This window comes from Agelaius tricolor, unplaced genomic scaffold, assembly GCF_023055355.1.
Source record: "Agelaius tricolor isolate 1412-34295 unplaced genomic scaffold, bAgeTri1.0.p SCAF_5, whole genome shotgun sequence".
Lineage (NCBI taxonomy): Eukaryota > Metazoa > Chordata > Aves > Passeriformes > Icteridae > Agelaius > Agelaius tricolor.
In genome coordinates, this window is record NW_027269265.1 from 34,834,882 (window position 1) to 34,861,276 (window position 26,395).

The 26,395-nt window shown below is 39.4% G+C and overlaps 1 protein-coding gene across 2 annotated transcripts in view; it reads right to left on the bottom strand.

Annotated features, from left to right (window-relative positions):
- Positions 1 to 26,395, bottom strand: part of MAP3K9 (mitogen-activated protein kinase kinase kinase 9) — a 58,408-nt gene that overhangs the window by 10,988 nt on the left and 21,025 nt on the right. For both annotated transcript variants that reach the window (XR_011679223.1, XM_071427201.1), the window contains exons 3-10: positions 19,698 to 19,878; positions 12,396 to 12,544; positions 8,809 to 8,984; positions 6,504 to 6,744; positions 5,280 to 5,402; positions 4,379 to 4,532; positions 1,645 to 1,757; positions 166 to 981 (exon numbers count right to left, since the gene is read on the bottom strand). Coding sequence is in view for 1 of the 2 variants with exons in the window: in XM_071427201.1 (XP_071283302.1) it covers positions 166 to 981; positions 1,645 to 1,757; positions 4,379 to 4,532; positions 5,280 to 5,402; positions 6,504 to 6,744; positions 8,809 to 8,984; positions 12,396 to 12,544; positions 19,698 to 19,878 (1,953 nt within the window). In the remaining variant the exon portion in view is untranslated. The remainder of the gene's footprint in view (positions 1 to 165; positions 982 to 1,644; positions 1,758 to 4,378; positions 4,533 to 5,279; positions 5,403 to 6,503; positions 6,745 to 8,808; positions 8,985 to 12,395; positions 12,545 to 19,697; positions 19,879 to 26,395) is intronic.

Below are 26,395 nucleotides of genomic sequence, written 5' to 3' on the forward strand. Positions count from 1 at the left end.
GGAACCAAAACCATTGCCACATTATTCTGTTAGCTACTTGTGTAAAGACAGCCTCCACAAGCAATTCTTGTGGGCTGGTCATCTCAACAAATGCATAAGCAACAAGTAATTATACTGCTTCTGTCTTTACTCTGAAGAGGAAAAAGAAGATGGCTGAAAACCTACCTGCTCCCAGTGCTCCAGTTAAACAGCTACCCGAAGGGCATCCACTGGTTGGGCACCCATTGGCAACCAGTCCACCCCCTTTGATGGCTCCATCAGAAGGTGTGCGCCTGTGTCCGCTTTGCTGGGTGTGGGAAGAGACAGTCACGTGTGTGGGAGTCAGGGACTGGTTGGGGTCTTGTTTGAACCTCTCGATCTGGACATTGACCAATGGGTTTGTAATAGCTGGCAAGGGAGCCTTGACTGTCACTGGGCTGACAGGCATCTCATAAACCACAATCTCATCACTGTCTGAGCGCAGCAGGGACCGGGTGGAATTACATTCGGAAATGGAAGACAGGGAAAGAAGGGTGAGGGATGTGGATGGCTCGCCTAGCAACAACAGGGGATCATCCTTCCTGAAGATCTTCCGGGAAGGTGGACTAGTGCTCCTGCGTGGGCGTCCAGCTCGCTGAAAAATGCTGTCACGCTTCTTCTTCTCTTCCTTGGGCACCTCTGGCTCTTCCTCAATCAGCAGCTGGCACTTCCCTGCTTCTAACAGATCAAAACCCAGGCCTGCAGCAGCCAGCACTGCTCCACAGCCAAGCAATGCAACCTCACATCGCTTGTGGTGGGAGCCGCTACGTTTGAGGCTGTTGGTGGGTGTCAGCTGTGGGGTACTGGTAGCAGAGTTTACAGGGGTGGACTCCTCATTGGCATCACTAGAAGGGCCATCCCATTCTTCATTCTTCTGAAATGGGATGCAGAGGTATGACTGATTATGCACAGGTGAAGGGTGCACTTTGCCCTCTCCATTAAAACATTCACTGTCCTCATCATCTGGAAAACAAATGAAAATAGACTTTGTGTCAATGTAAAATTTTCACCATCAAATTTCATTGTCTCACAAATATACTTCAAAATAAGATTCTCCTCAGAAGATGCAAGTGCTCTCCTCACAAACATCATTTATCAACTCCCAAATACAGTCTATTGTTTCCAAAGAAGACAGGCTGAAAGAAGTAACTGGAAACACTATCAAAGTGAAAGAAATCAGTGAAGCATTCATCCACTTGGGATTAATTGCACAACTGTATTTCAAAGGCAACCTACACCTCAGTAACTTCTAGAGTAAATTTATGTGTTTGCGAGTGAGAAGCAAAAGGTAGAAAAATTTTAAGGATTTCTCCTTGCAAGTGAAGGTGTAAGCATGCTGCACATGTAAATGTCATTATTCAGTAAAGGAGCTGAGAGACAGCATGGAGCTAGAGGAGAATTAACAGAAGGCTGTTAGCTTGACAGAGGGAGAAGCACAAGCAGTGAGGAGAAAAAGAAGAAAATCCAGAAGCAGAAAGTGGATACTTGACAAAGAATAAAAGAAAAACAGATACCAAACAAAATTAAGACATTGCTGTAAGGTACCAGCTGAAGGTCAGGAAAGAGGTTCATTGAAATGTGAATGGAAGTGGGGATGAGAGTACCAAGTTCAGGGAATTTCTTTACCAATCTCTGCTAAGCTGGTGAATCCTGGAAAAGCAGGTGCAGTTCTCTGGATCTTCCCAAGATTTGGTGCACTGGATGACCACTGTTTGCATCCTTCCACCAGAGCTTTCAGACTAAAAATAGTAGAAGAATGTGAGAAAATGTACCATGCTCACAAGTAGCTTCCATTCTTCCCTCCCCTTATATATTCTCTATTGATTTACTTAGGGTATGCTTGTATGCATCTCAACTATATAGATCTGAAGTCCTCCCACAGCAAGACATTTTCTGACATCTCTAAAGCACTTTAAAAAAAAAAAAAAAAAAAAAGGTCTGTTCCTCATTTGTTACACTGTGCCAGAATGGTTAATGAGGATGGGCTCGCAATGCAGTTGAGGACTGCACAGGATACTTCTTAGTTTAGCTCTCCACTTCACTACAATTTTCCCATGGTTCAGTATTTGGGTTGGCCCTGTTTTATATCTTTATCAATGATCTGGATGAGGGGATTGAGGGCACCATCAATCAGTTTGCAGTGACACTGAGTTGGGTGGAAATGTTGATCTGCTGGAGGGTAGGAAGCTCTGCAGAGGGATCTGGACAGGCTGCATCGATGACAAATCAAGGCCTGCTGTATAAGGTACAATAAGTTGGTCACAACAACCCCATGCAATGCTATTAATCCCCAACAGTGGGGATGAGTGGCTGGAAAGCTGCTTGGTGGAAAAGGATTTGGGGATGCTGGTCAACAGGCAGTTGAACATCAGCCAGCAGTGTGAAGAAGCCAAAGGCATCCTGGCAGGGAGTGATTGTTCTCCTGTACTCAGTGCCAGCGAGAGCACACCTCGAATCCTGAGTTCAGTTCTGGGGCCATTGCTACAAGAAAGACACCGAGGAGCTGGAGCATGTTCAGAGAAGGACAACAGAGCTGGGAAAGGGGAAGGTCACTCATATGAAGCACAACTGAGAGAGCTGGGGTTGGTTAACCTGCAGAAAAAGAAGCTGGGGGAGACCTTATCACTGTCTACAACTCCCTGAAAGGAGGGTCTCGCCAGGTGGGAGTCAGCCTCCTCACCCAAGTAACAAGTCATGGGACAAGAGAAATGGCCTCAAGTTGCAACAGGAGAGGTTTAGATTAAGTATTAGGAGAAATTTCTTCACTGAAAGGGTGCCCAGACATTGGAATAGGCTGCCCAGGAAAGTGGTGGAATCACCATTCCTGGAAATGTTCAAAAGGTGTGTGGATGTGGCACTTCGGGAGATGGTTTACTGGTGAACAAAGTAGAGGCTAGGTTAATGTTTGACTCAATTCTAAAGGTCTTTCTCAACCTTAAATATTCAATGAAGTTTTATTGCCTTACCCTAGGTAAAATAAGAATTTAAGAAATACTAAGAAATAGCAAGAACTATCTTTTGAGTCACTAATATTTACTGCAACTCTGCTCCCTTTAAATTAAAGTCTGCAGTCTGGCATGATCTTAGCAAGGAGTGGTTCATTGTATGTTAGCTATACTGCCCTCTCAGCAAAACTCTCATGTTTCAGACACTGCAAAATGCGGTATCTGTATCGAGTCTCCCTAGAAGAGACTCTGAGTACTAAAGAGCATCTCAGTTGTAGAGAGAATAGGACAGTTTTATGAGCAACCACAGTTTGCATGCAACTCCATTCCAGCTGTCTGTACCCAAAACAATCAGTGCTTTAGACTGTACAGTAATGAACAGAAAATGGATGAGGTCTATTCCCAGAATTCTAAGAACATGATTTGAAGGTAGAAGTGTTTTTTCCAGCTTCAGTGATCTCCCCCTCTTTTACATAATTAATGATTGTAAAGTGTGACATCTGTTTTAATTCCTTAGAATGCTATCCTATCCTTCATCTGTAGAACAGGTAAAGCATAGACAGCAGTCAAAGAAGCTTCCTCCACATTGTCCTGCCAACATGTCTTGAGTATCTCAGAGTACATGTTTTAATAGATCCAGGTCTCCAGGGGGCTACAATACTGATGCACTATGCAAACATCAATTTTTCAGGCATTTCACACCTGACCACCCATTGTAAAGATAAAGATTAAAACCGTCTGTCTTATTTTCCCTGCTAAAAAACACGGCAAGAGTCAAACCATCAATTTATCAGGGGGAAAACACTCAACCATTATTAAAAATTACCAAGCTTTCAAATCTTTTAGAAGGCCAAAATAGCCCTATGCTTAAAGCAGCATTCCAGCAATGGTTCATTGGAGTCTTGGTATAAATAATTCACACACACAAGGGAAAAAAAAAAAAGAAGCCACAGAACAATAACCTATAGAAACACAAGGTACAGAGGTACAACCTGTATTTCTGCAAAAATCACTTTCAGGACTGATTCACTCAAAGTACATGTCTTTTTCAAAAGACTAAAGAGAAGATATTTGTTTGGCTTTACCAGATACTTTTTATATACTAGCATTTAAGACAACTACAGAAAGCTGAGCCTTAAAACACAGAAGAACTTCTACAGAGTTTTGCACAGCTAAGAAGTTTGACAGCTTACAAATACACCTAACAACGTAATACCAGACAGTGAAACATCAGTTCCTAGGCAAATGAACTGAATGCAATTTTGTAAACTGCTCTGAATCTCTAACATGTCTGGCAGAGGAAAGAAGTTTGGAAGCAGAAAGGCATTTGCAAGTGGATAGACAAATACCCTGTGAGCCAGCTCATGACCCTGTTTAGAACCTAGAAATGAGCCTTCCTCCAGGCCCTCTCTTACCCCTCTTCTCCTGCACCTAGCTCCTTGTGACAAAGTGAGCTTGGTCCCCAAGTGCGTCCCTTTTTCTTCTGGCCTCTCTTCTCTTCTTCCTCTCCTTCCTCCTTTGGAAGGACTGAGCTTCGTCCCCATGTTTTACTGCTTTCAGCAGGTGTCACTTCACAAGTGGAAAGAACAGTGCAAAATGGGAAGGAAAAACAGATACACAAATTAAAATAATTGGTTCCATGGCAAAATAAAGAATAAAACATAGACCAGAACAGGAATAGTAACAAAAGTGATTTTCTCATAATTCTGACCATTTATCAATACAAATCTAACAATTAAATGCCAAATTAAGCATTCCCTAATCCTTTCAAGTATAGGTAGCCTCTCCTGCTTTATTCCATCACCAGTTTCTCTTTAGAACCACCAGTTTGAAACCGAACACACAGGTGCTGTGATATCCAATACAAACACTATACATTAATTAAACACGACTTTCATAATTTTAGGACATGCATGTCTGCCTAATTCTGTGTTATGGGAACATTATTTGCATGAGAAGTGCCCTTGTTCTTATCTCCTTAAAACAATAACTTAATACACTACAGCAATGTTTTACAGATCTACTCTACCAATTAGTATTTTTTAAAATTAACTTGTACACCTAAGGAATCTATTTTTTATAGAAACAGCAGTATTTCACAAACTTGAGCAAGCATGGCCTAAGCTCCAAAGATGGTGATACTCCCTCCATCACTAAGACACTCCATTTTTCTCTCCAAATGTATACATGCAAGGCACAAGGCAAACATTTTAGGTGCTTTCTTTAACAGTCCTGTCCTAGGTATGGAATCTTGGCATCTTACCACGCTGACAGACTGCACATTTCCCAAATTCAATACTACATTGAGCTCCTTACACTGTATGGCCCTGAGTCTGGGAATAATGGTAGGACTTGCAGGAGGGCTGGAGCAGCTACTGATCAAGCTTTTCCTTTTGTCCATCGTTGGAGAAGCCTGTACAGTGAATTTATGCTGAAAATCTGTTTAGCAAAAAAAAAAAAAAAAAAAAAAAGCAGAAAGACACGGTTAAAATTCTCTTTTTTTTAATATAAGGAAAAAAAGAAATAATTTATGGTAAGTTTCAAAGAGTGCAACTTATGGGATCTATGTAGAAAAGCTGTATTGCTATTTCCCTGTTGTACACAACAAAAATTTAGAACAAAGATGTGTACTCACAGCCCTGAAAATGTATCCTAGTGTATGTGTGAAACACATACACACACAGATGTTTTGTTGAGTGTCATGCCAAATTATATCCCTGTGTAAATCCTTGTACCTTACCTCTCTGTTTCTTAAGCACCACCAAAAATAGGTGTTTGCAGACCTAAAGAAAGGCATAGGTAACAAACGCATTTTATCTTCTCTTCTAAACAGCCAGTGTCTCCCAGAAAACAAAGACTATAGTACAAGTCATCATCCCTGATGCAACAATGAGCACTAGGTGATTTACAAACCCCACACTTTTGGTTTTTTGACAAATTTAAATCTCCATAAAGAATCTGCAGCAGAAATGCTAACATCACCATCTTCACTCTTAAGAGTGACTTTACCAACATCTTACTAATATTTAACATTTCTTCCAGAAGCTGCTTCCGTGTTAATAGGAGTTCACGTGTGAACTAGCAATCTAAGCGTTTAGTCTCACAGCTATCAATATATCAGTATTTTGGTAATTTTTAGATTCCTACACCAAAAAAATCCAGTAGATTATAGTTTCTCTTGCAGCATTATGTAAAATATTCCCCAAGTGCGAATGCCCATCATCTTCTACATACATCCTTTAAAAAACTGATTCTTTCGAGTATTAACACGTTAAACTGCAACACCACCTTTTTACAGTAAGCCATATACAGGCAACAGCTAACAAACATGTTACATTTCAAATTTACTTCTGGCCTTCATATCGGAACTTTGGGCAATGCTAGCCACAAGAGCATTAAATTTAGTTTACTGATCCCAAAGAGGCATGTTCTTCTTGAAGTACATCAAATCCTTTCTAGTGCATAAGGGTCAGTAGTAAGGAACTATCAAACCTACAGGCTGCTCCCATTTCACCTGGCACAGCCTACCACATCACCAACCTGAAGGCAAGCTGATATGATTGCCATCCTTTAACTTGAGCCGACTCCTCTTGAACTTCCCCATGCGTTTCTTGACCCGAGGCTTCTCCTGACACAGCTGGTGGATGATGATGTTGAGCTCCCTTTCCAGGATGTCAATCTCACGTTCTGCCAGCTCCTGTTCCCGCCTTCGAAGCAGCTCCTCATGGTTCTTCTGTTCAACAGCAGCACGAGTCAGCTCTTCTTCCCATGTGCGCAGCTCCTGCAGGGAGATAAGAAAGTAAAACAAAAGGCTACCTTGCCACCTGTGGCTTAAGACCAACATTACTGGTTCTGAAGGCACAGCTTCAATGGCTTGCACCCACTGGTTAAAGGCTCAGCTGAGAGCCAAAAAAAATCCTCAAGGACTTCAATGCTTGCCATTCAAGGTCCCTCATAACAAGTATTAAAATTCAGACATAACCACTTGTTCCAGTATTAAAATTCAGACATAACCACACCTGAAATCCTATGTCAAATTCTAGGCTCTCCAGTACAAGACAGATCTGGACATACTGGAGAGAGTCCAATGAAGGGCCATGAAGATGGAGAGAGAGAGCACCTTAAGAGACTGGAGCACCTCTCCTATGAGAAAGGGCTGAGAGAGATGGGACTGTTCATCCTAGCCCAGAGACGGCTTGGGTGGGGTGAAGGGGTATCTTACCAGTGTATAAAAAACCCTGAGGGAAGGGTGAAAAAAAGATAAAGGCAGGCTCTCTTCACTGCCCAATGACAGAACAAGAGGCAATGGGCACACACTGAAACACAAGGGTCACTCTCTGAATACTTTTTTTACTGCATTACTGAGCACTAGCACAGGTTACCCAGAGAGGTTGTGGAGTCTCCCTCCTTGGGGATATTCAAAAGCCATCTCACCATGGTCCTGGCAACGGCACATAAGGCAAACCTTTCGATCTATCCCTCGCTGACAAAACGAATTAAGTGAAACTGTCCTTGAAATCCCAAAATCCCACTGCGTTCCTCTCCTCCCACCACAAGGACAAAAGAATTCAGCACTTTGAATAATTCTCTCCAGATGGCCAATTCCAGTGCAGAAGGCAAAAACTGAAGAATTCAAGTTAAACATCAGATAGATAATCAGACAGATTTTAGTTTAGGTGTTTTTAATAATGGCATTGTTATCTGGCTCATCACCAGGGAGATTTCAATAAAATCATTTAATATAAAATTATTTCCCTATTGCTAAAGAGGAATACAGTACCCATCCTGAGGGCAGTGTAGTTAGTGCTGTTTAGCTGTTTGTGTATTGAAGTTTCTGGTTTTCAAAAACTGTTCCAACGCCATGGGACAACAGTAACAAGGAAATGCCTATCAGCTAATTTATTCTTCCCAAAAGCTACTAAAATAGGTGAATAGAAAGGTTTTAAGTATTCTTGTAGAAGTTGACTTCTTTCCTCTGACCCAAAGTCTTCTTTTCCTTCTCTCTCTGCCTCCCAAACCCAACCTCTGAGCCCAAATCAAGATGGCTGCTTATTATGAGTTTACTTTCAAGCAAGAGACTGTCAACTTACAAATATATATAATATATATATACAAATATATAATTATACTAGTGATTTTGGTTCTGCTCCAGTTTTTCTTACCAACAACTAAAGACAGTCTCTGTAAGGACCTTATATTAGATGCAGCAAGCTGTGCTTTCTGCAAGCATGCTTGAAGAAAACTTCAGTTTTTTCACATCTCCTCTTCAAGGCTGATGGTCACTATTCCTGTTATTCCTGCTGGCATTTTTGTTTCCTGCTATTTGCCCAGATGGACTTCAGTTATAGCAGTTACTGGACCCTTTCCCTGACAGCACTCATGTTTATTAGTCCATGCATTTTGTTTATGCTCAAAACCTTGAAAACACAAACCCAGCAGAAACAAAGCTGCAATGTTAACTAGAGTGTATATATATGCTGAAACTACCCTCCTACATCTCCTGTTAATAGTTTTCAGTGTGTTTCACAATTAAGATTCTAATAGTCAAACAGTTATCAAATGCAATAAACAATCAACTCATCACAGCAATTTGCACAGATTATGATGGAAGCTCACTACAATATTAGAAAGAGTAGCAGCTGAGGATGTGGATATTTATTTTTCTCATGATTCTATCCTTGTGTGCATCATAACCTCCCACTGATTCGGGGACTTAATATATTAACTCCAGCAAAACAGACAAAATTAGCTCTGGGATGCACAAAACAGTGATCCCCATTTGAACTATGAAATGGGGAAATTACAATCCAGAGAGCACAAGCAGGGAGCATTACTCTCTACTTACCTTTTCTTTGGCTCTAAGCTGATCAAACATCTCTTGGATCTCTTGTTTCCAGTCTTCCTGCAGGGAGTGGAAGGAATCTTTGGGCATTTCAAAAAAACCAGACTCTTCTATGGCCGTAAGATGGTCTAGGATAGTGGCAAAGGAAGGTCGTGAGTGTGGGTCAGGGTTCCAGCAATCTAGAACAGAATAAAGACAAACAACTGTCAAGCATCTCTAAGAATGGAGGTCTGAGAGGACAGGTAGCACTTTACTGATCCCCAGTGGCTAAGAGTGGCATACACACTACCCGTGTTACCCCAGCTTTCCCACTGCCCACTTGCACTGACTATTGACAAATATGGAATTCATGCTTTCATGCTTGTACAATATCCAACAACACTTAAAATCTTGAACTACCTAACTATCTAGGTCTCTAGGTTCTATTGCAATAATATGACAAGTAAAATACAGATTTATTAATTTTACAGAAGGGTACACCTTAAAGCATTTTTTAAAATAACAAATAATTTCCTTTAATATTTTGCTTTATGATGCATATATGTGTTCACAGAGTAGAAATACTAAGCAAGGATCTTGCAAATACTTCTTTTATAATAGCTACACTGCAGAGTTAACAGCCATACTGCAGGAGGATATCTATCAGGGCTTTTCCTGATGCCAAAATCTAATACTGAGCTGAGTCATTATGAATCTTTTCTCAGAATGGAAAACCTCTCCTGCAAAGCAAACTGGACATAACTTGTGTGAAAATAGGAGATTCAAGTAAATAGTGACATCAAATGGTGCATTTGGAGTTCTCCTACTTTTACAGGTCCTTTTTTATTATTTGAGTGAAAATTAATCAGTCATTTTTCTTTTGCTTTTAGGAGAAACCACAGATGTAAACAAGTCTTTTTCATTTACAATCCAATGCAATTATTCAGCCAATTACAGAGATCTAAAAACACAGAACAGAAGGTAGCCACCTTACCACATAAAGCAGCTCAATGAGCAACAGTATAAAAGGTAATGTTTTATAGTGATGGATGGGAATTGAACACAGAAAATAGTATGAAGTAACCCCTAATCCATTACAAACAATCCCCCAAACCATTACATTAAAACATTTAACAACACTTTTGAATAGGAAATTTGCACTCATTCAGTCTCCTCTCTTCCTTCTCCCTCATTTCTACTCCAGAAAAAAAATCACTTCCTCATTCTCATTCTATGTTGTCCTGTACCAACACTTACACAGGTTCTTGTTCAACAGATGTTCTTATTCTCTTTAGTACTGCTAGATGCCTGCATGCAAAATTCCAGAGCAACCAAACACAAAACTCACATTCACATGTACTTGTAAGGAAAATAACTTTTCTGCATGAATGGAAGTAACTAACACATGGGTCTCTCTCATCATACAGCATTGCTCCACATGGTCACTGGACTTAAGACAAGCATTACTGCAGTGCAAGACATGAGCTATAAAAATGTTCTAAAAGTTTTCTAGACCTTGAAATCAGAAAAAAGGGAACATTGTTAAAAATATTATGTGATGTCCTAAAAGAAGTTCATTCATCAGTTTTGTGGATTGAAGTACACCAAGGGCAGCTGTAATTAAAAATAAAAATCACTTCACAAAATCTGTGCAACAGCCAAGGCTTGGTTCTGCAGTTCTTTCCTTGGATTTTAGCCTTAGTGAGATTTTGGGTGTCCTATTTTCAAAATTGTGGGTATCAACAGGTTCCATGCTGGAACACATTTGTATTTATGGCTTTTAATTTGCTTCTTTTATCAAAATACAGAACTGAGGATGTTAAAGAGTGCTCAGATGATCCCCTGATGCTGGCCAATTAGTAGCAATGGGTGTTACAGCAGGACTGTCAGTGCCATAATCCCTGTCTCTTTACCTCAGGTTTTAAGCATGGCAAAGCAAACATGACCCAAGTAAAACAAAATGCTGCAGCAAGCCAAATGCATGAATGAGTGAAGAGGATAACTAGCAGGTGGCCTGTGGCTTTTATTTTCCCAGCCCTAGATCAGCCACTATTTGCACTAATGAGGAGAGTTGTAATATATAACTTTTCTGTGAAGAGTGAAAGTTCAGCTTTGTTGTCTCAGTGAAGACCACCATGGCAGTAATTCCAAAGTGAAAGCAGCATTAGAGGAAGAAGAGCTCACCCGAGATGGGAAACAGCCTGTTTGAAACACAGCTTTGGTGAAGGGGCAGAAAGTAATTGGGTTCTTTTATTCTCATCTTCACCCAGCACACAGAGAAGCCAAGTGCTCCAAAGCCACGTGGGTGCTCACCCCTGGGCTGCTGGGTTCAGGCACTGGCCAAATGCCTCTACCTAACTTTCCCAACAGAGGGCATGATTTTTAAATCCTCACTTATAGTTAAGAAATCCAGGAAAGCAGGTCAAAATAAACTACGTGGCTGGTAAAAAATAAACTACACTGAGCTGGTAGTTTCACCAACTCTTTCAGACACAGTTTCTCACTTTACACTACCTTCAAGCTATTCTACCTGCAACTCTATTGTTTACTGTCCAGTAGAATATTTCTGTTTTAGCAGAACCTTCATGAAATTTTTCACTTTAAATTAAATTAACTGTAGCCTGTAACCTAAAGAAAACACCAGAAAAAATGCAAAAGTATTCCAAAAGCAGAAAAAAAATCCAGCAGAAACATTTTCTTCAAGATTCATATTCCTTTCCTGAGGCTAGAAGCACCACCAGAGGCCACAGAGTAAGTTCTATGTTGAGACTCATTCTTTGCTCACCAAGACTATAAACCAAGTTTGATTTCTCTTTATCTCTGTTTTCCTTTCTGCCAGATAGGTATAAAAATGTTCATTACATATAAACACCTACAAATCTTTGGGAATAGGGGTACTGACAAAAATACTGAAGGTAAGGAAGAGAGAGAGGACAAGAGAGAGGGAGGGAGGAACAACTGAAGCTCAGGAAGCATGAAAGTATTTTCAATGGCCAGCAGACCAGGTCACATAAATACACCCAAAAATTACCTCACACAACCCTTTTTAATAACTACAGCAGCTCTGATGACTAACTCCTGTATTTCTTTCACCTCTCTGTAACCCACCTTGGGCATGAACTACCTTCACAGACAAATCAGAAAATCACATCATTCTGACTGAAAATATGGGCTGTTTTGGAATGTCAAAGCCACATTTAAAATCTCTCCCTGAAATGTCAGTAGGATAAAGTTTCGTTTCAAACCAATCTGACACTATTAGCAAGATGCTTGACCTATAAATTTTAAAACAAATTAGACTTCAAACAAGATCTAGTTATGTGAAGTTTTGGTGTTGGTGAGTCCTCACTACTAGAAAACAAGCTAAGAGAGAACAGCAATAGCCCCCCTTTTCCTATAAAGCCAGTTGATAAAAAAATCTTTCATTATTCTGGTAGTAGACCGACTGTCAGAGGACACTTACAGCCAGGCCTGGCTCCCACAACAACCTGCACCCCTGGATAAAGCCACTGGAGAAATTTGTGCTCTTAGGTAACAAAGCCAACACAAAGAGGCCATGCTCAACAGCACTCCAGGAACAGCACAAACCACACACACCACAGCTGGCTTACCTTCCATGAGTTTGGCAAAAGGCTCAGGACATGTGGAAGGGATTGGAAGGGCAAGCTTATTCATAGCAACACCATATGCTACTGCGAGACCATCAATTCCTCGGAATGGTACTTCTCCTGTCAGCAGCTCCCAAAGCAGCACACCATAGCTATTGGGAAGGAAACAAAAGAGAGAAAAGGTGTTTGACTTGAACACAGCCTCTGTTAAGCAACAAGGTACCTGAACCTGGGAGTTTAGTATACTAAAGAAATTGCAGTTTGCAGGACAAGCTTATCATGGATGCCAAGCTGGTGATCTGCCCTATTCTACATGCTTTTTTTAGTAGCTCTGAAATAAGATGACATTTTCACCTTTTAGGCAAAAATAATTTTCTCTCTGAAACTGCAAACAATTTGAAAACCATAAATCTTCTAATTTAGTTTCAAAACAGAGCCTCTCAAAACACCCAAAAATATGAAGAAGGTTGTTTGGTGGCTGGTGATTACTAAAAATAAGTGAAAAATACTTCTTCAGAATTAGTTGTCATCTTAAGATATTCTACAAAATACTACCTGTGAAGTTACAGAAATAGTTCCAGGACTGCTCTCCCTCAAAGTATATGATGAAAAGCATAACCTCAGAATATTATTTCTGCTTCTAGAAAACCCGAAACAGAAACTGCTTCTTCATCCTTGGTGACCTGACAGTTTTTTCTCCCATTGATCTCTTACTCTCTTCTGAACCCATTTACCATCCATTATATTCTGTGGTAGCGAACTCCACAGATTTAATGATGCATTGCCAAAAAATACTTCCGTGTACGTGTTTTGAGCTTGTCACTTGGTAATTTCATCGGCTTCCCTGTAGTTCTTTCAAACACAAGAAAGAGTAAACCTATGTTCCCTATTAGCTCCTTCCATGCTGTCTATGATTTCACAGGCTCCCAATCATCCTGCCTAAATCATCATCTTTCCAGACCCCCAAATCCCAATCTAGCTAAATCTTAGTCTAGTTTCTATCCTGAAAAGAAGCCATTTCGTATCTTTCATTGACTTTAACATCTTCTGTTGGAATGAGCAAAATCACAAAGTTTTAAAGATATGGGGAGAGGCACAAACGGTATTGCTTGTTTTCTTTCTTTCCTACTAAATTTTCATTTTCCAGTTGCCTTTCTCACTCTTTACAAAATAAGCTAAATTATCCATAGTAGCTCCAACATGTTTTTACTGAATCACAATAGTAAAATTTAGAGCCCATAAATTGTACATATTAAATTCCCCCATGGGTACTACTTTGAATTTATTACCACTACCATCTATATTATCATTTATTATAGTAAAACTTTTCCTCATCTCTCTGCAGAACATTAATTTTTCTTATGCTGAATAACTTGGTACCATCAACCACGTTACCTAACCATGTACTGTTTTTTCAAATCACTTATGATTGTGTTGAACACAGAATTCCCCACCAATAAAACTGATTAATTATTTTAGTAATTAAGTATTGATTAAATGAAGGGAAAAATACTTGCCCTCTTTTCCCACATCAATTTACCTTATTTAAAAGCTTATGATGCAGGATTTTGCTTAAAGTCTTTATAAATCCAAATACAGTATAAGCAACCACACCATTTATCCACATATTCAGTATCTCCTTCAAGCATTTTCACTTTTCACAAGGTATTACATTTTCTTCTACAAAAGCTAACTCTTCCCCAGACATGCTCACATGTCCACCAGCTCCCTGCTCTTTAGTGCTGTTTCTACCATTGAGAAGAATTCAAGATCATACTTGCTAATTCTTAGGAAGCTCTTTTAAGACCTGTCACTGTGTCTGCTACCTTCCATTTCTCTGGTACTACACCAGCTCTAAGCAAGAGATTGCCCAGCACAGCTGCTAACTCAGCTGACTCTCATGTTCTTGTAGAAATTTTGGGTGTTACTGTAAATCTCAGGAGTTGTTACTGCTCATTTAAAGAGTCAGTCTTAACACCTCTGTGAATTTTACTTCAGTAAAAGATATGTGCTCCAAGCTTGACTCCCTTAAAGAGAAATTTTCAGCTTAAAATGCCTCTGCTCTATTCTGGCAGACACAAGTCACTGAGGTTTTTTTCTGGTATAGCCTTATCTTCCTTGCACTCCCACATTTTGCCCACTTCTGGGCTGTTATGCTCTCCTGCAGGGTTCTCACCTGTGCGGCATTTGAAAGCAAGGGATTTGGTTTTATGCTGTCAGAAGACTCTCTTCAAAACCCTTTTATCTTTGTTTTATATTCAACTTGAAAGAGCTCAAGTCAATGCATAATTTTCCTCATTTGGATACAGACTGAGATTTTAAAAAGATGTCTTTCAGTAGTCTTTTCTACACTGTCTTCTTCATTCTTTTGAAGGATTTCCCATACATTCACTCAGTACTCAATAATCTTGAGATTAAACACTACTGTAATGGACTAATTTTTCTTAATTGTGCTTGCAAAGATACAAAATCTAAAGATACATATTTGGACCATGTCATACTATACCACCTTGAAGGCCTCCTAAGCACAACTGATGACCAAATGAAAAACTGCTTCTCTTCCAACAAGCTCCTTAAATAACTGCTCCGTGGAAGAGTTAAAATATAAATATAATATCAAGTTAAAATATTAAGCTTTTCTCATTTCAAAGCAACAGTTTCCCTATCCATTTGGGAGTACAAATGGATATCACAAACTGTACCCTTGACATCTCCCTTCCAGCCCATCACATCTTTAACATTCACTGTAACTGCAGATAACTTAGTTGGACACTTTTAACAGTACTTTTCCTATTTAGATAAAGGATTTTAGTAACTAAAGATCCAACCTTTGCTGCTAACACAGTTATTTTACTTTATTAAGCAAAATATATTTTTTGACCTACACAGTCTTTTTTTCTTATGTAATTCACACTCTTGATATTATAATTTATCATTTCTTACTGTCTCAAGAGCATTATTTGAAAAAAATAAACTAGAGTCTAAGGAGTTCCCAATTTCTTCTTGGCCTTCTAGGATTTATAAAACACTCAAAGAAAATGAAAACTAAACTGAATGTATATTTGGACTGCCTAAATCCGATTGCTCATTCATGTTACTTTTCAGTTTAGGTATCACCATTGATAGTAAAAGATAGTAAAATCTACCAAAGAGCTGTATTATTACTTTAACACTACTATTGGATAAAGCACTACAGATGTGCTCAAAGCACTTCTTCTGCAGGGTACTTTTAAAGGAAAAAGGAATAGACAGATTGGTGCTTCTTCTAATGTGACACCAGAAGTGTATATTGCGGGAAAGGTCACTTTGCTTCTGACAGAACTCAATGCCACTATATGTACACCTCATTGCTGAGAATACTGCTTGCACAGAACTGGGGAATACTGCTTTGTGGCACTTGAACAATAATCCCAAGTGAATAAACACCAAGACAGGTGCTGAACAGTGTGTTTTCCTATTAACTCTAAAGCAGAAAATTGGGAAGTACAAAGGAAAAAGCCAGATCAGAAGACTTACCCAAAAAAAGGCATAGAAAGAAAGAAACAAGGGCCTCTACACATTCTCAGTGGGGGGAAAGAAAAAATGATCAAGCTCATTTATTTTTCCACCACCTATTAGTAATTTTTGGACTTTAATTATGAAATGAACCATGTGACACAACCCATGCATCCAAGTCAACTGACACTTGTGTGAATAATTAACCATCTTTCAGTGATCCAGTAATCCCTTAAGCCATTTAACATCAGGTTCAATCCTACTCACTGGATTTTCAGGGCAAGGGAGGCTGGAGGTCTGCAGGATTTCACATGTGATTTTGCCACCTTCCTTGTTAGTCTATGAACTTTTAAAAAACAAGTAATTGTTTCTCACTGGTACTGTTCCATGGCATATGTACCATAGGCTTTTCTTATCCATTTCCCCAGGTTCAACACTTTCCATGAGGAAGGAATTATCAACCCAACAAAGAGATCCCAGTTCCAACAGCAACCAGAACATGACTTTTAGTACGGAAAAAAAGCCCCAAACTTCATTTATTCATTACATTTTTATAGCTATTAACAGCTGGCATTTTGCATGTTAATTAACTGACAGTTCCAGAGATGACCCTTCCTGCCTATTTCACAACACTCATGTATGTGCTTTCACAGTACTCATGTGCTTCTCCCAGGTGAGTTTCTCCTAATATTGCTAGTCAGCATTTGTCTGCCAGGTATTGAAGTCTTGACAGTGCTTCATTACGCACAGAAAACCACAGAAGCCTACAAGTGATCAATTGTGGATGGAAGCAAGTGCTTGACCAGTGCTTGCTTAAAACAAAATATTCTAATGACTGAAGTTCCTACACCCAGCACTGAATGCCTGAAACTTCCTGATCTGCTAATCTGATGGTTTTAGCTAGACCTGGTATTCCATTCCTAAATGGAAATTAAATGCCCAATTATTTCACTGGTCTCAGAGTAGATATAGCTTAAAAACATCTAAATTGAGGACCACAGAGAACCCAGATGATGGCTGTATGCTGCCCTTATATTCCACACACTGATAGTACTGACACTATGACTGTCTTTTAAGTAGTACAAGTAAAAAACAAAGTGTACAGCAAACAAGAAATATATTTAACCAGCCAAATGACAGAAAAATGTTATTTATATGCCTACTAACATTAGCGTACAGTACTGGATGAGCTGCAATATCCAAGCTTCAACTTTAACCCTGTAAATCCAAAGCAAATACAAACAAACACATAACAGATTTACAGGAAGGGACTTATTTAAATAAAGTTGTAGTTTCACTGTCCTCTGTACAATATAAGCACAAGGCTTCTACTATATCTAGAGCCTCTGGGTACACCACAGAAAAATTCACAGCAACAAGTTTTCACTAGCAAGATTTACTAAGTACTGATACTATGAACAAGCTCCACAGTGGTCCAGACCCTGGTGATAAATACCATGTGTGGTCATTCCTCATTCTTTTTAAGTTCTTTGCCAACCCTACTCCAGAGTAAACAGATGGAGCTTTTAAAATGGAGCTTGAAACATGTTTTGGAAAGATGAAGCAGTCAGTTATGATAAGATTGACTCAGGAAATTTCAGTCCTAGCATGATTCTTCTTCAGCTGTTTGTGCAGCAAGAACACAAGGAGAACAAGATTCTTGTTCAAAGGCTGGGAAACAGTTCAGCCAGCAGTATTACTCTAATAAGCTTTAAAGAAAAGGTGTTGAAATAAAAGGGTTCATGAACATTAGAGACAATTCTGTTGATGCTGCATAGACTAACTGGAAGGCTGTCAGGCAAAAAAACCCCCTACGACTCCAGTGATTAACCAAGTGGTTGAACTGGACAAGAGGAGGAGCAAGTCTAATAGGATAAAAAAGTTCATCCTGTTAAGAATTTCAGGTTGCATCCTTGGGTGGGGACAGGAATTATTACACAAGTCCATGACTGCTTTTCTAAAATCTAGGGCTTACAATCATTGGCAGACTAGTAGTGATTGCACTGGCAAGCATTTGTCCTCTGCATACATGTTCTTTTCAGCTTGTTTAACTATGAATAGAGGTTTTACCCACCAGAAAGAAAAAACTTATTCAGAGACAGTATATAAGTTCCCTTAATGGTGATGACTCTCTGTTTAAGGGCGAGTATTGTGAGGGACTCAACCTCTTTTCAAGGGAAGACTGGTAACTATAACAAGAGAAAGTGATGAAGGAATCTTAAAAGTGGAAATAAAATATTCTGAAAAATGAACAAATCATTTCAGATATTTACAGTCCTTAAGTCAATGATCAAACTGGTACTTTTGCATGGGCATAGAGGCACTTCATGAAAATCACCAACCAACTAAATAATTCTTAATATTTTTAAAATTAATTCATACTGGTACAGAACATCTACTGATCTGTTCATAGCATGCCTGTATTACTAAAGTTACAATTACAGGAAAACTGTTCCCTCTTTCCCTTAGGTTACCCTTAAAGGCCCTTCCGGGCACTGTTTCAGAGAACAGCAAGTTTAGGTTTGAGGTTGACAAGCTGTGCACAAACCAATACCATAATCAGATGCACAGAAAAGGTGCACAGCCTTAAGATTTTCATTTCTGCCAGACTTCACTCCAAATAAAAGCCTGGTTCTTGCTCAATCTGTCTCAGATTAGCTACGGAGGCTACCACATTTAATTACATGGTCAGGATTTTATCCATACTATCAGAGTGCAAAATACAAGTACTTATCACAAGGCAATACATTATCTATTCAGCAAAACTGGACAAGGAAAATGAAAATCCCCACACCAAATAGCTGCCATAACAGCCAGACATGTCTACCAGCTGGGCTATTTCTTTATCCTGATGGGTTTTACAGCATGCACTCACTTGTGGAGGAGCATTACTGGCCAGCAACAGAATCTTACTGCTATGAAAATAAAGATTCTGACATTTCAACACCTTTTTCTCCACAACAAAAACAAAATTCTCTCTATTTTATCTGTTTCAGATGCTCAGTACTAATTCTAAGTCATCCAGTATCCAGAAAAGTCACTGTCCTGGAGCTATATACTGAATTATGTATTTAGAAATCCACTTAATAGAGGTATTCAAACTCAATTTCTGGAAATATATAGGCCAACCTTTACACCTCCCCACCATATTAGCTCATTCATGAAAATTCCAGTGCATGAATGAACAAGACAATATATACATGCAGGTTACTATTTATGGATTACATACTCAGATGGGCCCAGATAAGAGATCTATTATCCTATGTGAAATACTAGAAGCATGAAAATAATTAATAAAATTATTATGAAAACAAAAACCATAGTATTGTGATTGAAACAGGACAGGGAATTCAATTAACTACAGTGTATTTGTGTACATATACATTAGTGACAGATTACTACCAAAACAAAATAGTTCAAAATTACCTTGTATGTAAAACAGTATAAAAATTAAGTACTTCTCAGATTGTATTATGGCCTTTGATTATGTCAGTCAATAGCCAAATAAACCCAAAACGTTTGGTTAAGATAAAGCAGAGGGGATTTGGATTATGAATCTCAAAATAATACGAATGAAAACTTATAGAACAACAAAAATTTAGAGGCATGCAGTAGCTGGTCCATCACTTATTTTCTACAGTAACAATAAGTCTGAGATAAGTCTGACAGATGGAAAGCTGGTGGATAAAGTTTTCTTAAGACCTGAGTTTTAATATTTGGTTCACCATCACTCATTCTTACACATAAAAGAGACTTCCTGGCAGGTCCAGTTACTCTTTAGTATCCAATCACTTAATGCCAAATCAATACCTCCAAACATCGCTGCCTTTGGAGAACATGGAAGAGCGGATGACCTCAGGAGCCATCCAGGCATATGTCCCAGCTGCGCTCATTTTGGTAGTTTTATGCCATTCCCTGGCCAGGCCGAAATCCGTGATCTTCAACATCTTGTTGCTCAGATCTCCATTTTCCACCTTTTCGAGTATCAGTACTGGAGAAAAGAGGGGGGGTTGGGAATAAAACGTATGCAGAGTAAAGCTAGTATTTATGCAAAAACAGATTTTCCTGGAGATCCCCCAAATTTCAAGACTTTCCCTGGCTTTTTGTTATTCAAACATACCATACCCTCTTACAGGTTATTTCAGGCTGATTCCTTCATCTGACAACTGAACAGTTCCCTAACAAATAACTTCAAATTTAACCAAAGTACTAAATCCCAGAGAAGAAATATGTAATAACATAATTATTTAATATAGTGCCTAGTGTCATTCTGTATAATGCTCTGCTAAGAGGAAGTGAACCACTGTAACTTCTAGAAATCCAGATAAGGGAAGACATTTCCTAATTAATCCTCTCTCAGCAAGCCAGTAATAGCATCATTTTCTTGAACTGCTTAGAGGACTTTTTTTTTTGTAAATCCAGATACACACACATAGGCTGGATATATGTGTTAGGAGTAGAAGCTCTATGCACAATATTTTTTTTTAAATCACTGTTGAATAAATTTATTTTGATCAGCAATAGCATGCCCAATTCCAGAAGACATGTAGACCCCCACAGACTCCCTCCCCCATCATTATTAAACAACTTTTTTCTGCCCTTTCTGTGGCAAAGGAGTCCACAGCCAAAAACTTTAAAAGCACCTTGAGGCAGAACTCAAGAATGCTGTGATATAAGACACATTCCTCTGGAGCTGGAAAGTTGTACTGTTACACCACTGAGTTTAAACCAGAGCCCACAAGTACCCACCCTACTTTAGCAGCATCTCATTATCCTCTTTCTTTATCTTAGTGCAAAGTGACCACACGAGCCACTCCAGCAATGCAACATAAATTAACAGAATATGAGGGGACTAATCTTCCATAACTAATGGAACCATAAGCCCCTGAAATGTTTTAAGCCACTTTGTAAAGCACCAAAGAAAGAAATATTTGTATTGGTATTATTCCAAAGACTTCACATCAAAAATCACCAAGCCAATTACGCACCATCACAACATGGCTATGTTTTTCATGTCATTACAGACACTATAGACAGAGGTTCTTAGAAAACATGAGGATTTTTTTTCTTTTTCTGTGGATGCATCAATTGCAAAAAAACCAAACCAAAAAATCCCAAACAAACAAAAGAAACTCCATGACCTCCATAATCAATCATGGATCATAACAAAACCTATAAAAGGCAGATGTGCTGCAAAAATTACAGAAAATAATCTTGAGGACCATTTTCAGCAGTCCATGAGAAGACTCAAGTGTCAGCCTCAAGCTGATACAGCTTTCTTTTTTTGGGGAGGGAAGAATCATTCCTTCCAATAATTAAAATGGGGATTCCCACCAAATAAAACCCAAAAGTGTTATTTGAACCCTTCTACATTATAAGTAACACACATTTAAAATGTTAAAATACTGCTTTTACTTCAATAATAGAATTCACAAAATACTACTTCAAAGATTTTTGTGGGACAACTCAAGGTGTAAAGAAATTAGACCTACAGTTAAGCTCCTGGTTCTTCCTTCTTTTGCAAAATTTCTGACAAGACCAAATGCTCCTTTTTCCTAATCACAGAGAAGAGACTGAGGCCTAGAGTTACTGTTCTCTTCATGGTGGCAAAACCATATGCATTTTTAGAGCAATACTTCAGTGCACAACAGAACCACCACAAGAAACCAAGGTAGAGAAGGTGCCTTCCTTTGGGCTTCTTCTTCAAATTAAGTCTAACTTTTTTACTTCCTTCTAGCAGATGAAGAGGTGCTAAAAGAAATTGCTAGCAAGTCACTCCTTGATTGCAAAGTGAAAAGCTTCCTAAAATGTACATAGTGTTTCTTTTTCTAGCTTGTACCCATTCTGCCTAAAGAACTGGCAGAATAACAAAATGTAATTTTAAATTTAAATGCAGTAATTTAGAGATGTACAGTGATGTTGTAAAGTTAAAGTAAAACTCTGAGACAAGAAAGTATGGGTTTAGGGGGTTTGGGGATTTTTTTTGCTTCCCTCCGTAATCACCATGAGGAACAAACAAATTTATTGTTCACAGATCATATTCTGTCTGAATGAGGTCAATAACAGGACAGAGCACCATATATCAGAACTGATACATGCTTTGTACATACCTTCCTGGTAAGAGGTTATTTAAATCTAATTAAGTCTTGATTTGTATTAAGTTCTAACAAAATAATTAGTACTTCCATAGTTCTTTTGTATCCAGAACTTGTTCTTTTGTCAGAGGCAGGGTAGTAAGAAAAATTACCATGACAAAAGACCACAGAGAAGGACAACAAAAGAGACGGATTTATTGCAAGTCTGATTCCTTAGTTACAACCTTGGCTCCTTTTCTATTTCCTTGTAATAACTGCTTGGAATAGTAATCTTGAAATCCAAATTTTTAAAAATTAATTTTAAAATGGCATCTGTTTCAGTTCTCTTTATTGTATTACTCAGTATCAAAAGGCTCACTTGCCAGGAGTCTCCCTCGCCCATCTGTCAGACTTTCAAACCAAAAGCCTTGACTCTTCCCTCTTGTTTTTGCCTGAATTTCAATGAAGAACTTGTAAATAGGTGAAATTTTAATTTGTTTCAGTCTCCTCCTTATAAAAAGACTTTTACAGAGAACACACAGGAGGTTGCTAGGACACTGCATTTTGCTTACGCTAATCAACATGGTCTCGTTTACTTCTGAGTTTTACCTACAATCAGTTATTACTCTTTGTTTAATACTCTCAATGCAAGTCCTCTTCTGCAAGTACTACTTCTGCACTTGTATTAGTCCATGACAAAACAAACAAGATACGTGAAACACAAACAAGCAACATGCTCTCTACAGTTACAGAATTAATGTACTTTCCTAATTTAACAGATTTGATTGCTCAGGACTGAGATAACAGTGGACAGATTATTAACATCTGGCATAACTGCATTGAGTTTACATGGCCAGGTTTTGGTAGTGGGGTGGGTGGAAGATGCTAGAAGCTTTTCCCTTGTCCAGCACAGCCAATCCCTGGTGGCTCCAAGATGGATGTGCCACTGGCCAAGGGTGAGCCAACTGGAAGTGACAGTAACACCTTTGTGACAAGATACTTTAGAAAAAGAATAAAAAGTTAGTTATTGTGCAGATGTAATTGCATCAAGAGAAGAGTGGAGAGAGAATATGTGAGAAGAACAAATCTAGAGCCACCAATGTCAGTGCAGAAGGAAGGGGAGGAGGTTCTCCAGACACCAGAGCTGAGCTTTCTCTGCATGAGCTTTCTCATCCATGGAGGACCACATGGATGCAGAGATCCACCTGTACCACATGGAGGAGACCCACGCCTCCTCCAGAGCAGGTGGATGCCTGAGGAGGCTGTGACCCTGTGGGGGCTCATACTGGAACTGGTGCCCGGCAGGGACCTGCAGATCTGGGGAAAGGTTTCCTGCCAAGATTTGTGACTGCATGGAGGACCCATGTTGGAGCAGGCTGTGCCTGAAGGACTGCACCTGTGAGGGAAGAGTGCAGGAAGAGTAACCCATGTTGCAGCAGTTTGTGGAGTTGTTGCCTGTAGGATAGTTCTCCATGGACTTCTCCAGCATGAGTCCATTTCCTGTGGGAGGGACTCCACACCAGAGCAGTAGAAGGACTGCTCCCGCTGAGCACCAACAGGAACAATGTGTGATGAACTGGGCATAACCCCCACTCCCTGTTTCCCTATGCTGATGGGGAGAGGAAATACAGCTGGGAAGGAGGGAAGGTTTTGGGTTTTTTTAAGGTGTTCTTTTACTTCTCATTATCCAGCTGAGTTTTTTTACTAAGAAATTCAAGTCATATTTCTAATTTGAGTCTGTTTTTGCTGGTAATGGTATTTGATGAGTGATCTCTCCTGGTCCTTATCACAACTCATGAACCCTTTGTTATATTTTCTCTCCCCTGTGCAGTTGCAGAGGGGAGTGACAGAGGGGCTTTGGTGGGTGCCTGGAATCCAGCATCAACCTACTACACTACCAAAACAAGTTCAGGCGCAGATATAGACCACTTACATCAAAACATAGCTAATACACAAAGGAAGTAAATCTCAATCTTGTCTACTGATTTTAAAGATCTGCAAGTGGTGGAGAGGTTTAAAATAGGTAGAAAATTTAATAGAAAATCTTTCACGTTCCCAGCCTTCAAGAGAGAGACTGGCAGCAAAGACGCTGGACCCAGTCTGCAAGCAACCAGGGAAGAACGAGATCCAAACCAGCAGGAACATGAAGAATGTGTATCAGCTTGTTAGGGGCGGATCAGCCTTTCCCTGTTTCAGCAAGGCCCATGCAAGAAATCTCTTCCTGTGTGCAGGCATAGAGCCAGCCAAATTGTAGATGAAGGTCTGCTATGTACTACTGCTCCTCTTTTTCCTCTCTGGCACAGGCTAAAAGCTGATCTTAAGTAGCATGGTAGGAGCTGACCAGCAGTCTACAAGGGGGACTGGGGAAGCAAATCAGGTATTACAAGCACATTCAGACTGCTTGCACCATCCAAATGCTGCAGCAAAACAACTTGATATAGGAAATCACCATGTTCTTTGCTTACTGTGCAAGTACAAAGGAAAGCATGGTGGCCTAGAGTACCATTAAAATGGTTAGCAACCTTCGGTGAAGTGCACCATGCATGCATGTCCTTACAGGACTAATAATCCATTAGTGCTCACGTATGTTTTCATACAGTCCTGAAAGACTTGGAACTTGTCCTCAGGAAAATAAGCATTTGACAATGAAGTTAATTACAGCTCACAGAAATTCTGTTCAGCAAGATAGCTCTTCAATATCTCCATGTGTCAGAGTCTAGAATGAATATGACCAAATTTGCCTTAGTATCTCTTCACAAAACCTTCCTGAGATCAGGCAGTCATCCAGATACAGATACATATGATTCAGCTGTGTAATTTCAACCACTAAGAGTGTACCAAGAACTTTATTACCACATGGACTTTCAAGAGTCATTACTGACCCTTGATCTGACTCCACTGAGAGCCAGCCTTGATCCGACCCCATGAGAGCCAGGCAGACTGCAAGTGCTGAAAGACAACAGCCAATCAAGGCACGTTAGAGAGTTGAGACAGAAAGTTAGAATTAAATACTGAGCCTCCTCTTAACTAGGTTATGATGAGATAGTCCTTTTTCTTTAAAATTAAAATGTTTACTGAGCTTCCTCCATATTCTTCAAGAACATCTTTGGTGCCCTACAAGAAACAGCAAGTTATTTTCCTATCAGACCCTTGTGAAAAATTTTCTAATTTGTCATCATTCTATTTTTCAGTACTTTTTGATAGAGGTTTCCATCTATGTGGAGCTTTGGCTTCTGCTTTGGCCAAAACAAGTTGCAGTAACAAAGGGGAAAGGTAACACTGCATGGCATGCCAGTTTCAATCCCTACAAAGAATGATGAGGTGTTAACTCTGTCAATTCTGGTACCATTTAAAGATGGTCTTCTTACTTAGTATGGAAGTGGAAGTATTATGTACTCAGAATCCTGTTATGCTGTCTGTGATTTGGGCTAGCAGCTTTTCTAGCAGAGTTGAAAGTGATGGAAACCACCTTCTTGAGGTCAGGTGAAGCCAATTTACCCTCCCCACTATTAGCACCATTCCCTATGTACATTAATAGCTAGCAGATTTTCCACACATTCCAATGTCACTCTTACAGAAAGTCATCAATCCTGTGGAAGCACCCAGATCCTAGTGATAACAGATCTCAAAGGTTTTGGTTCTCAGTTTCATGAGCCACAGCTGGGTATCAGTGGCTTCAAGAAGAATGAGGGTTACTTTTCTAGAGCCAGGGCCAACTTAGATACTTTTGTTGCTTTAACAAAGGTTTGTAGTACTGAAAACAAACATCACAGGAACAGATCCACCTAAGTACAACTGACACACTGTTATCTGACACTGAGTCAGCTCTTCTTCCTGTTCCACCAAATTCCAAATTATTATGCTTTACTAGAAAGACAAAAAACATCTGCCTTGTATTCAAAGCATACAAAACCAACTTGGTTAAGATTTCTAAAATGCCATCATATCCTTCAGCCTTCACATATTTCCTACTGCAGGATCTTCAGTTCTGTTTCATCATCACAATTCACTACGGAGATACATGCCTTTCAGAAGGAAAAATCACTGCAGAGAAAATACTGACACCTGCAGCTTCAAAATTCTGTTATTAAGGACATCGTGCACGGCAAGAAAACCACTGGTTAGTTCTAAGTGGCAAAACAGAGGGCCAAATGATCAAATGAACTCTGAAGGAATACAAACTGAAGTTACAAAGATTAACAGTTTAAATGCTAGCTAAGTTACAGCTCTGCCATAAATTAGCAGATAAAACTACAGAAGGGTTGCCCTGGAAGCAAATTAAATAAACATTTCTATAGAGATGAAATTCTGTCTTGCATGCTTGCAACAGATGCACACCTGCCACAGCCTCACATGTTCAAAAGGTGAATGTCTTCTCCTTCATGTTCTCTCCCCTCTGTAGCTGTGGATCATTACAGTGAAAACTGGCTTACA